Genomic DNA, 13,239 nt, shown 5'->3' on the forward strand with positions numbered 1-13,239 from the left:
GGATTTGACCATAAAGATCAGGGAGGTTTTCCAATGCCTAGCAAAAAAAGGGCACCTATTGGTAGATGGGTAAAAATGAAAAAAGCACACATTGAATAACCTTTTGAGCATGGTGAAGTTATTCATTACACTTTGGATGGTGTAACAATACACCCAGTCACTACAAAGATACAGGCGTCCTAACTAACTCAGTTGCTGGAGAAGAAGGGAACCACTCAGAGATTTCACCATGAGGCAAATGGTGACTTTAAAGCAGTTACAGAGTTTAATGGCTGTGATAGGAGAAAACTGAGGATGGATTAACAACCTTGTAGTTACTCCACAATACTAACCTAAATGACTGAGTGAAGGCCTGTACAGAATATATATTTTCCAAAATATGCATCCTGTTCGCAACAAGGCACTAAAGTAATACTGCACAAAATGTGGCAAGTGATACATTTTTTTGTCCTGAATACAAAGTGTTAGGTTTGGGGCAAATCCAATACAACACATTACTGAGTACCACTCTCCGTATTTTCAAGCATAGTGGTGGCTGCATCATGTTATGGGTATGCTTGTAATCCGTTAAGGACTGGGAGTTTTCGGGATAAAAAATAAATGGAATGGAGCTTAGCACAAGCAAAATCCTAGAGGAAAACCTAGGAAATTAATTCACCTTTCAGCAGGACGATAACCTAAAACACAAGGCCAAATCTACACTGGAGTTGCTTACCAAGAAGATAGTGAATGTTCCTGAGTGGCCAAGTTACAGTTTTGACATAAATCTACTTGAAAATGTATGGCAATAACTGAAAATGTTTGCTAGCAATGATCAACAACCAATTTGACAGAGCTTGAAGAATTTTGAGAAGAATAATGGGCAAATGTTGCACAATCCAGGTGTAGAAAGCTCTTAGAGACTTACCCAGAAAGACTCAGGGCTGTAATCGCTTCCAAAGGTGCTTCTACAAAGTATTGACTTAGAGGTGTGAATACTTATGTAAACAACATATTTCTGAATATCATTTTCAATAAATTAGCAAACATTTCTAAAAAATGTGTTTTAACTTTGCCATTATGGGCTATTGTGTGTAGATGGGATTTGTTTTAAATCCATTTTGAATTCAGGCTGTAACACAACGAAATGTGGAATAAGTTAAGGGGTATGAATACGTTCTGAAGGGACTGTAGGTAAATGAGTAATCCGTTATGATAAGGGGATTGTAAATGTAGGCTAAATGACAATTGTTTTAGATCTATTTTACCTTATGATCGAGGAGATGAATGTGAAACCAGTCATATGTCAGGAAACTGAAAAGTATATCAACATGACGGTTTGGGCTATTTATGCCCCTTCCCCACAGTGAAGTATGAAATGCTGTGCCATTATGCAGAATTTTAATTGTATGACCTTATAACCAGCAGGGATAAAATGTGGAGACACAAGCCAAATTGGATGACAAGGCAAAGAGCCACTCCAAATGCAACCTTTGTGTTCTCTAGAATGTTTTAATCGAATGCCCCAACTTTTCCTGTTTCCTTCAATTTGTAGGCTATAGCCTATGTTAACTATTATTAGCCACTATCGGTAGCAACCGTAAGTCATAATATGGTATATTTAACTGCCAATTTAGTGTTTGTTCCCTTCCCTACATTGGTATCATAACATTCCATTGTTTGATTTAGCCTAGCTTTATTTATTTCATCTGTTAACGCTGTTACATCATTTTGGTTGTGGCTGAGGGTCAAGTAATATTGGATATTGTTTAATGAAGGCCAAATACAAATTGTAGTAAAAAAAAAAAATTGGGACATGCAGAATTATTAAATCATGATGGAGCTCAAACCGTTACTTAGAACTTGCTATCACACAGTTCCATGATCAGTGAGGGCCCTGAGCAAGGCAGTTAACCCACTGTTCCCCGGGCGCCGAAGACGTGGATGTCCATTAAGGCAGCCCCCCGCACCTCTCTGATTCAGCGGGGTTGGGTAAATGCGAAAGACACATTTCAGTTGAAGGCATTAAGTTGTACAACTGACTAGGTATCTCCCTTTCCCTTTCCAATTAGGGTATATGTATTATATCATACTACGTTATACTATTCTCCATATTCTAATTATATTGAAGGCTAAACTACTTCCAACGCTAACATTGATGAACTTTAATGTGGCAACTTTCAGAATGAATCAAAACACCTTTTTTTATTCATGCGTAGAGGCTCTGTTTTTCCATGAAGTAGGATTCATGATTATTCCCCAAAACACAAATCATGTCTAAAATCAAAGGGGTTAGAAATCTACCCATGGGTTCTGAAACAGAGACAAATATGCAAATGCTTTCATGGCTATCTTTCTATATTCTGAACACATTCTCTATAGTCTAAATTCAAGTCTTGTGCTGATCAAATTCAAATTAAGGGTACACCATATTTGCTTCAGAGAAATGAACAGAAAAAAAACGAATTTGATCAAAAACTCCTAGATGAAATTGGTAGGCCACCCAGGCGTTGTGTTTTCTGCGGTTGAAGTAAATGTATTCAGTGCGCACAAGGAAACCACGCCCACAAACCTGGTTTTGCTCCTCCATAAGGTGAATCTGAATACCAACTACTGAGAAGTGCGTAGGAAAGGCGTGCGTAGTCTGAATCGGCCCCAAAGTGTCTCAGGGCGGATCTAGGATCAGTTTTACCTTTTAAATCATAATGAATAAGAGAGGGGGACCTGATCCTAGGTCAGCGCTCCTACTTACGAGATGCTTTGTGATTACATGTCTGGTCACGTTAAATGAGGTTGTAATTCATACTGTTTGTATCTCATCACAGGACCCCAGGTTCAATGCAGAGGTGGATCAGATTACAGGCTACAAGACCCAGAGCATCCTGTGTATGCCCATCAAGAACCATAGAGAAGAGGTAAGACACAATTGACTGTGAAAGTAACCGCCCCTTCCGCTTTACTTCCGTGTCATGTCCTGTGCTGTTTTGAATGGGTTTCAAGGGAGAGTATGTGAATACTTCAGAAAGTATTCACACCCCTTGACTTATTCTACTTTTTTTTATGTTACGGCCTGAATTTAAAATGGTTTAAATTGAGATTTGTTGTCACTGGCTTACACACAATGGCTCATAATGTCAAAGTGAAATTGATTTAACAAATGAATTAAAAATGAAAACTTGAAATGTCTTGCGTCAATACGTTTTCAACCCTTTTTGTTATGTCAAGGCTAAATTAGTTCAGGAGTAAAAATGTGCTTAACAAGTCAGATAATAAGTTGCAGGGACTCACTCTCTGTGCAATAATAGTGTTTAACATAATTTTTTAATGACTATCTCATCCCTGTACCCCACATATTATCTGTAAGGTCCCTCAGTCGAGCAGTGAATTTCAAACAGATTCAACCACAAAGACCAGGGAGGTTTTCCAATGCCTCGCAAAGAAGGGCACCTATTGGTAGCTGACATCGAATATCCCTTTGAGCATAGTGAAGTTATTAAATATACTTTGGATGGTGTATAAATACACCCAGTCACTGCAAAGATACAGGCGTCCTTCCTAACTCAGTTGTTGGAGAGGAAGGAAACCGCTGAGGGATTTCACCATGAGGCGAATGGGGACTTTAAAACATTTAAAGAGTTTAATGGCTGTGATGGGAGAAAACTGAGGATGGATCAACAACATTTTAGTTACTCCACAATACTAACCTAATTGACAGAGTGAAAAGAAGGAAGCCCGTACAGAATAAAAATATTCCAATACATGCATCGTGTTTGCAACAAGGCCCTAAAGTAATACTGCAAAAGATGTGGCAAAGCAATGACATTTTTGTCCTGAATACAAAATGTTATGTTTGGAGCAAATACAATACATCACATTACTGATTACCACTCTCGATATTTTCAAGAATAGTGGTGGCTGCATCATGTTATGGGTATGCTTGAAATTGTTAAGGACTGGGGAGTTTTTCAGGATAAAAAATGTACTGAATGGAGCTTAGCACAGGCAAAACTGGTTCAGTCTTTCCACCATACACTGGGAGATTAATTCACCTTTCAGTAGGACAATAACCTATAACACAAAGCCAAATCTACACTGGAGTTGCTCAGCAAGAAGACAGTGAATGTTCCTGAGTGGCTGAATTACAGTTTTGACTTAAATATATGTTCAAATATATGGCAAGACCTGAAAATGGTTGTCTAGCACTGATCAACAACCAATTTGACAGAGCTTGAAGAATTTTGAAATTAATAATGGGAAAGTGTTGCACAAACCAAGTGTGAAAAGCTCTTAGAGTCTTACCCAGAAAGACTCACAGCTGTAATCGCTGCCAAAGGTGATTCTAACATTGACTCAGTGTTATTTTATCTTTTTTTACATTTATTTTTTTTTTACAAATGTTCACATTTTTCTTCCACTTTGACATTACAGAGTATTTTGTGTAAATCGTTGACAGATATTGACAATTCAATCAATTTTAATCCCACTTTGTAACACAACAGAATGTGGAAAAAGTCAAGGGTTGTGAATGCTTTCTGAAGGCACTGTACCTCAGAGTTTACAATTGAGCAATTGAGGTCAGAGAGAAATAATTTCCTTTTTTTGCTCCTGTTCATCTTTCTGTTTTCTACTCTTTGTAGTTGTGGCTCTGCGTTTTGATGGATGCTCTCCCTGCGTGTGTTTGATCTACTTCTCTCCTCTCTATTCCCCCTCTCTTCTCTTTCGTCTGCCAGGTGGTAGGAGTGGCTCAGGCCATCAACAAGAAGTGTGGAGAGAACGGTACTTTCACTGAACAGGATGAAAAGGTACTGGGGAGAAAGACACTGGTGTTCAAAGCTCTCTTTCTCTGTAAATGCCATGCTCTGAATCAAGCTCATAGTCTTTGATTTCCCTGACAGGACTTCTCTGCCTACCTGGCCTTCTCCGGGATCGTCCTACACAACGCCCAGCTCTACGAGACGTCCCAGCTGGAAAACCGACGCAATCAGGTATGTTGCTGTGTGTGGATTTTTATGTTCTCAAAGTGTGAGTGTGTTTGTGTATGTGTGTGTACGTGCGTGCATATGTAACAAGCTCTCACGGTCTCACTGCAGAATTAGACGTTGTGGCGGATCAATCAGAATTAGTTGGGTTACATAGATAATAAAGATGTTTTATTTGCATAATATGCTTATGTGAGATACTTGTCATTAGAATGTATTCCTTTGGATAATGAATGTTGGCAGTTGCACTTTTCCCTTAGCTGGGGCTCAGTCACTTGGGGCCCAGAGAGGGGAGAGGTCAGACTTGTCTTTCACGTGTCCCTGGTGCTATGCAGAATATCAGAAAGGGAAGAGGACAGAATGGAACATTGTCTACATATGTGTGTGTGTCTTACTGAGGATGGGCCTCTATGAGATAGCACAGACAGAGGAGATTTATGATGTCTTTGGGTAATAAAGCCTAAAGAGCATTCCAGATAACATGAGCTAATGGTTCTGTTCTATACCGTACCAGGGAGAGACGGTTCCAGTTTGGAGTAGGAGGACCAGACACTGGTCTATACAATGAAAACTGTTGACACAGCAGTTGCTGCCTACTATGTTTTATAGATATCTTTCATACAAAACTTAACCTTGTGATCCATTCTATGTATCTGTGGTTCATCATGTACATTGAGAGGGGTGTATCTTGGCTATAAAAGCTCTTTGTACTTTTGTGTTGTGACTTTCAATGGTTCATTAGAGATGGCGTATCATTGAAGGTCAAAGTGCTTTTGCAAAACTCTTATTATTAAAGATGTAGTTTAAGTATAACTCTGACTGGTGTGTGAAGTTTGTAACTCTCCTCATTTGGTAATGCAGAAATTAGCCACCACAACATTCATCCACATTCTCCAAACGTCAAATTTTGAAGTTGCTCCAAACGTCAAATTTCAAAGTGTTTTTGTTGCTCCTGCTGCTCTGTATCATTCCATTTCGCCAAACGTCAAATTTTGAAGTTAAATGTTAAGTTTAGGCACTCAATCCGAAAGGTTAAGGTAAGGTTTGGGATAGGGTTAAAACACGAAGTTTAGGCACTCATTCCAAATGGTAAAGGTTAAGGTTTGGGATAGAGTAATAATAATACAAATAAAAAAACTGTGTCCATGACTGGGATCAAACACACAACTTTCAGATCCAGAGTAATGGGATAACACCAAGCCACCACCCCTGCTTACAACACCCTAGCAAAACCCAAGCCTACTTCATGGTAAATAGTGTTCACTATTGCCCCTAGTGGAATCTAGAAAAACCCAAGCCTACTTCATGGTAAATAGTGTTCACTATTGCCCCTAGTGGAATCTAGAAAAACCCAAGCCTACTTCATGGTAAATAGTGTTCACTATTGCAGTGGAATCTGAAAACCAAGCCTACTTCATGGTAAATAGTGTTCACTATTGCCCCTAGTGGAATCTAGAAAAACCCAAGCTATTCATGGTAAATAGTGTTCACTATTGCCCCTAGTGGAATCTAGAAAAACCCAAGCCTACTTCATGGTAAATAGTGTTCACTATTGCCCCTAGTGGAATCTAGAAAAACCCAAGCCTACTTCATGGTAAATAGTGCTCACTATTGCCCCTAGTGGAAGGTTTTGACGGCATTTCTCAACGTCCTCAGGAGATGGATAGACATGCAATTTCTGGAACAATCTCCCTGGCATATGCGTAGGTGTGTGTGGGTGGGTGTTATCATTCTTTCTTGTGAGTGTGTGTTCATGTGTTTGTGTTTGTGTATGAGTATGTGGGTGTGTGTTCATGCTGTCATATGTTTGTGTGTGTTAAGGGTTTACTACATCTGTCTCCCCCAGGTGCTGTTAGACTTGGCCAGTCTGATCTTTGAGGAGCAGCAGTCTCTCGAGGTGTTACTGAGGAAGATAGCAGGCACCATCCTCTCCTTTATGCAGGCCCAGGGCTGCACTGTCTTCATAGCTGATGGAGACTCTATGGTGGGTTCACACACACACACACACACACACACACACATGCTTGCTTGCCAGGGTAGTACACAGAGCTTTCAGAGGGCAGGTGCTCAAAATGGAAAAAGGGCACCCACTGGTGAAACGATGACTTTCATAATTCACAACATACTAACTGCTTCTGTAGCGAAGATTTGACCATTCTTGAGCATAGGCCTATTTATTTCTCTAACAGCACTCATCATCACAAATTGTAAGCAAGCTATACAGCGCCTCCTAAAGACATGATTGACATCGGGAAAAGGGGGTAGGCTATCAGCCGATCAATGATTTTAAATCTGCTGGTTAATATTTAGATTGCGATTTATCTCCAACTGCTCTTAAATATTAACTTAATAATATAATATTCACAATCTTCTAACTCATGATATATGGCTGGCTAGTTGCTTGTGTGGTTATTTTAGACTATCTGTGTTGCTGCTGCTCTGATGTGCAACTCCTGACTGAAGAAGGGATGCAGTCGGAGGGTCGTTGATTCTGCCGCTCCTCTCTATGTCTTTCTGCCTCTCTCTGATGCACGTATCAGCCAACCAGACCAAAAATTGATGGTGCAAATCAAGTGTCATCAAGTGTTAATAAAATGTTATGCTGCTGTGACAGTACTGTGGATATTTAGGGAGCTTGCTACACACACTCGACCAGTGACCACATCTCAAGCCATACATGTTTGGATACCGGGCGCATGCAATCTCCATACAGGGCAGTCTCCATACAGGGCAGTCTCCATACACGGCGCAGTCTACGTACAGGGCAGACTGAGAAAAAGGCACAACTGGGTGCATGCGAGCTCCGGACAGGGCAGACCAACGAACGGTGTAGGGGTGGCGAACTTGACGACGTCACAACGACATAAGGGCACTGGGTTCAGAACAACGACGACAAAAAAATACTGAAGAAAACATTTTTAATTCCACCACCCAAAAGGCTACTTGGCGAGTGGAAAGGCAAAGGGACAGGTGCTCGGGCACAGGTCGACCCCTGTCTGTGCAATTGCCTGATGCTTGTACGTGCACGCGCACAGGTGCGCACACCCGAATGCACACACGCACACATGCTTGCACGTGTACACACATTCAAAGAGATAAAAGAGAGAATGAATAGAGGCGTCACAGAATGACGGAAAGAGAGAACTAAGGGGATGAATGCTTTTGATTGACACCGGGTAGGCGGAGAGGGCAGCACAGTCCACCTTGCTTACAGTTTCATGGTGAGCGAGAGAACAATTATAAAAGAGAAAGAAAGACAGGAATGATAAACGAGAAAATGCAAGAGATTGTATTGACAGTGAATAGACATGTCTCAGTGAGGAGAGAATAACTACAGGACTTCCACAGTATTCTATAGAGACCCATTCTATTCCGTATTCCTCTTGTGTAGCTCCAGCCTTGAATACCTTTGAGGTTTTCTATTCAGACAGCCCATTGACACACAGCAATCTTCAATATCGTTGGTATGAATGATGATGCTTAATAAAGGGAGAGTTCAAAATAATTCCCATTCATTTCAGGATCAAGGTCTATGGATTTCCCCTAGGCCTACTCTATTGAATTTTCAAAACAGACTGCATGGAATTTGGACTGAGCTCGGCCACTTTTGTACGAAAACATTGAACAAATTTATATTTCGGGTTCAACTATCCCTGACAGCATCCATTGAGAGGCCCTCAGCATTTAGCCGAGTACTTGCGATGCAATCAGCGTTAACAATTGAAGGCTGTTCTGTTCCCTTGTTAGTGGGGGAAATATGAAATGCCATTGTAATAGAGAAAAATGAATGGCTGCATTGAGCCCAGTCCACTAGACAATGAGAAACATTATTCTAGAAGTGCTTGTTTGTGTTCTTTCTGCCTCCTATGATTATGAGAGAAACGGAGCTGAATGGGACTTGGCTTGTCTGTCCAGATCTAAACTGCAACTAGTACATAGAGTAATGTGACTGCTGGTGGCTATGGAAACTAGTAGATAGAGAAATATAACTGCTGATGGCTATGGAAACTAGTAGATAGAGAAATATAACTGCTGATGGCTATGGAAACTAGTAGATAGAGAAATATAACTGCTGATGGCTATGGAAACTAGTAGATAAAGAAATGTGACTGCTGGTGGCTATGGAAACTAGTAGATAAAGAAATATAACTGCTGATGGCTATGGAAACTAGTAGATAAAGAAATATAACTGCTGATGGCTATGGAAACTAGTAGATAAAGAAATGTGACTGCTGGTGGCTATGAAAAGTTACTGTACCACTATCTGCCTTTCTTGCTCTACCCTGTTACACAAACACAAGAATGAACGTACACACACATGCACACCCACTTACACGCATGCAAGCACACACACACACACACACACACACACACACACACACACACACACACACACACACACACACACACACACACACACACACACACACACACACAGGGTGGTAAAAAGGACATCCATCCACCAGCATCTCTTTGCTCTGAAGAAGCCAAGTGTTGGGTGTCTGTAGCTGGGTGGGACAGAGGAGAGCATCTACCTGGACTTATATTGACCCTACTGTCTTTTAGAACAGATCCACAGGTAGAGGCACAGCCTCACTCACTGAATCACCCCCTTATTTATCCCTGCCAAGCAGCCAATCACAATGCTTTTTGAGAAGCACACAAGCACAAACACACGCACACACACACAGTACCCACACCCCCCCACTCCCACTTCACCTTTCTGACACACACACTCCCTTTCCCTCCACCTCCTCCACCACCCCCCACCCCACTAAATTGGAATATGGACTTTCAGCTATGACGGGGAGTGTGATTTATTGCAGTGAGCAAGGCGGAGAGGAGAACGCTAGCCCAGAGATCTCCATTCTCTTCTCTTATGATGTGTTTATATGTTTTCTGTGAGGGAGAAAGGACAGAGTTTACTGGAGGGAGCTGTAAGCTTTTCTGTCCAAGGCAGAAAATAGTTTTTTTACCAAAATGAGTCAACTTCACAATCAAAAGGGGAGAAAGAGACTTGTTCAATGCCACTGAAATAAGAGTGGCCCTCTGGTAAAAGTTAATCAATCTCGCTGCGCCTACTCTGTTTGTTTTGTGCGTGTGTGTATGCATACACATGTTTGTGCTGTAGACATGTGTTTGGGTGCAAGTAAGACAAACAACTGCAACTGCACAGCACGCTGTGGCCAAGACGCTAACTCCATAATATTTACCCAGCAAACGAGCCGAAATCATCTGAGCCATTAATCTTCCACAGTAGTTAGAAGCAGACCTACTCTTAATTACTGTTAGAGTAACATTTCACATGCAGCTGTCATTGTTATTGATAACTGACAAAGATATGAGTCTGTGATCAAAAACAGACACACTTCCTAAGTCCATGTATTATATTTTGGCTATAATGCTTATGTCCATAAACAGTCAGTATTAATAGCATATACAACACTTATCATCCTTCAGTTGTTATTTGGTTATATGGGGGTTGTCTTATCTAAACAAGCCCAGAAAGGACACTGACCCAAGCCTTCAGAGAGGATGGTACAGTAGATAAGCTTTTTGCTGGTCAAAGATTAGAGCTTGGGCCATAAAGGTTGCTTTGTCACTGTAGCTTCATTAGTACTGCAGCAACTGGCCCAAAAAACTGGCCCAAATAGGGAGCCAGCTGGTTCTCTCTCTCTCTCTCTCTCTCTCTCTCTCTCTCTCTCTCTCTCTCTCTCTCTCTCTCTCTCTCTCTCTCTCTCTCTCTCTCTCTCTCAAATTGGAAGGCAGTGGCTGCACAGTAACATGCTATATATGACATCAGAGCTCAGGGTCTCCGCTTCACAGCTATGTATGGGGTTTTGACTGACAGCTGTTCTGAACTTGAGCACCGCACGTGACACGAAGTTGCCCCCACCCCTCCTTCTAATTGAGCTCTATGTATTTCCAATGATGAGACGTTGAGGATTATAATAAATACAGCTTTGATGTCATACAAGCAAGTCAAACACCCATGAGTCCAAATGTGCACTTCACATTTCCATATCCTAAAACTTGTGTCATATACAGTGTCAACGTTTATGATCACTATCTTTGATGTACAGTTACAAGATGGCATGGTGTCATACCCTAGGTTGTTCTGAACAGAATGAGCCTACAGTGCCTTGCGAAAGTATTCGGCCCCCTTGAACTTTTCGACCTTTTGAAACATTTCAGGCTTCAAACATAAAGATATAAAACTGTAATTTTTTGTGAAGAATCAACAACAAGTGGGACACAATCATGAAGTGGAACGAAATTTATTGGATATTTCAAACTTTTTTAACAAATAAAAAACTGAAAAATTGGGCGTGCTAAATTATTCAGCCCCCTTAAGTTAATACTTTGTAGCGCCACCTTTTGCTGCGATTACAGCTGTAAGTCGCTTGGGGTATGTCTCTATCAGTTTTGCACATCGAGAGACTGAAATTTTTGCCCATTCCTCCTTGCAAAACAGCTCGAGCTCAGTGAGGTTGGATGGAGAGCGTTTGTGAACAGCAGTTTTCAGTTCTTTCCACAGATTCTCGATTGGATTCAGGTCTGGACTTTGACTTGGCCATTCTAACACCTGGATACGTTTATTTGTGAACCATTCCATTGTAGATTTTGCTTTATGTTTTGGATCATTGTCTTGTTGGAAGACAAATCTCCGTCCCAGTCTTTTGCAGACTCCATCAGTTTTTCTTCCAGAATGGTCCTGTATTTGGCTCCATCCATCTTCCCATCAATTTTAACCATCTTCCCTGCCCCTGCTGAAGAAAAGCAGGCCCAAACCATGATGCTGCCACCACCATGTTTGACAGTGGGGATGGTGTGTTCAGGGTGATGAGCTGTGTTGCTTTTACGCCAAACATAACGTTTTGCATTGTTGCCAAAAAGTTCGATTTTGGTTTCATCTGACCAGAGCACCTTCTTCCACATGTTTGGTGTGTCTCCCAGGTGGCTAGTGGCAAACTTTAAACGACACTTTTTATGGATATCTTTAAGAAATGGCTTTCTTCTTGCCACTCTTCCATAAAGGCCAGATTTGTGCAGTATACGACTGATTGTTGTCCTATGGACAGAGTCTCCCACCTCAGCTGTAGATCTCTGCAGTTCATCCAGAGTGATCATGGACCTCTTGGCTGCATCTCTGATCAGTCTTCTCCTTGTATGAGCTGAAAGTTTAGAGGGACGGCCGGGTCTTCGTAGATTTGCAGTGGTCTGATACTCCTTCCATTTCAATATTATCGCTTGCACAGTGCTCCTTGGGATGTTTAAAGCTTGGGAAATCTTTTTGTATCCAAATCCGGCTTTAAACTTCTCCACAACAGTATCTCGGACCTGCCTAGTGTGTTCCTTGTTCTTCATGATGCTCTCTGCGCTTTAAACGGACCTCTGAGACTATCACAGAGCAAGTGCATTTATACGGAGACTTGATTACACACAGGTGGATTCTATTTATCATCATTAGTCATTTAGGTCAACATTGGATCATTCAGAGATCCTCACTGAACTTCTGGAGAGAGTTTGCTGCACTGAAAGTAAAGGGGCTGAATAATTTTGCACAGCCAATTTTTCAGTTTTTTATTTGTTAAAAAAGTTTGAAATATCCAATAAATTTCGTTCCACTTCATAATTGTGTCCCACTTGTTGTTGATTCTTCACAAAAAATTACAGTTTTATATCTTTATGTTTGAAGCCTGAAGTGTGGCAAAAGGTCGAAAAGTTCAAGGGGGCCGAATACTTTCGCAAGGCACTGTATGTTTGTGTATTGTGAAGAAAATTTCAAGACTCAGGATATGACCCAGATGCAGACTCGGGAGGCGGATAGTACAGTTCTCAGAAGATTTATTAGAAACACGGGGCAGGCAAAGAGCAGGTCGAGGGTGGACAGAGGTTCGTGATCAGTTCAGAGTCAGGTAGGTACAGGACAGCAGGCAGGCTCGAGGTCAGGACAGGCAGAATGGTCAGAACCGGGAAAAACTAGGAAACAGAACTAGAGAAACAGGAGACAAAGGGCTGTGAGACGTAGGTTTAATCCTAGACACATGAAAAGTGGGATGTATACGGAGGGTACAGGGCAACAGAAGATGAACAACAGAGGGGCTAAGGATCTTGGCGCTAGGGAAAGGGTTGATAAAACAGGGGGACAGCTTGCGGGACTCTACCCAGAGGGGCAGATCCCGAGTGGACAGCCATAACCTCTGCCCGAGACGATAACGGGGAGCCGGGGTCCGGTGGCGGTCCACCTGTCGTCAATACCTGGAGGTGGTCTTGAGAA

The 13,239-nt window shown here is 41.6% G+C and overlaps 1 protein-coding gene across 3 annotated transcripts in view; it reads left to right on the forward strand.

Moving 5' to 3' along the window:
- Positions 1 to 13,239, forward strand: part of LOC106577501 (cGMP-specific 3',5'-cyclic phosphodiesterase) — a 91,661-nt gene that overhangs the window by 43,000 nt on the left and 35,422 nt on the right. For all 3 annotated transcript variants that reach the window (XM_014155561.2, XM_014155558.2, XM_014155559.2), the window contains exons 4-7: positions 2,805 to 2,894; positions 4,710 to 4,781; positions 4,875 to 4,964; positions 6,805 to 6,942. In XM_014155561.2, coding sequence (XP_014011036.1) covers positions 2,805 to 2,894; positions 4,710 to 4,781; positions 4,875 to 4,964; positions 6,805 to 6,942 — 390 coding nt within the window. The remainder of the gene's footprint in view (positions 1 to 2,804; positions 2,895 to 4,709; positions 4,782 to 4,874; positions 4,965 to 6,804; positions 6,943 to 13,239) is intronic.

This window comes from Salmo salar, chromosome ssa18 (genome assembly GCF_905237065.1).
Source record: "Salmo salar chromosome ssa18, Ssal_v3.1, whole genome shotgun sequence".
Taxonomy (NCBI): Eukaryota; Metazoa; Chordata; class Actinopteri; order Salmoniformes; family Salmonidae; genus Salmo; species Salmo salar.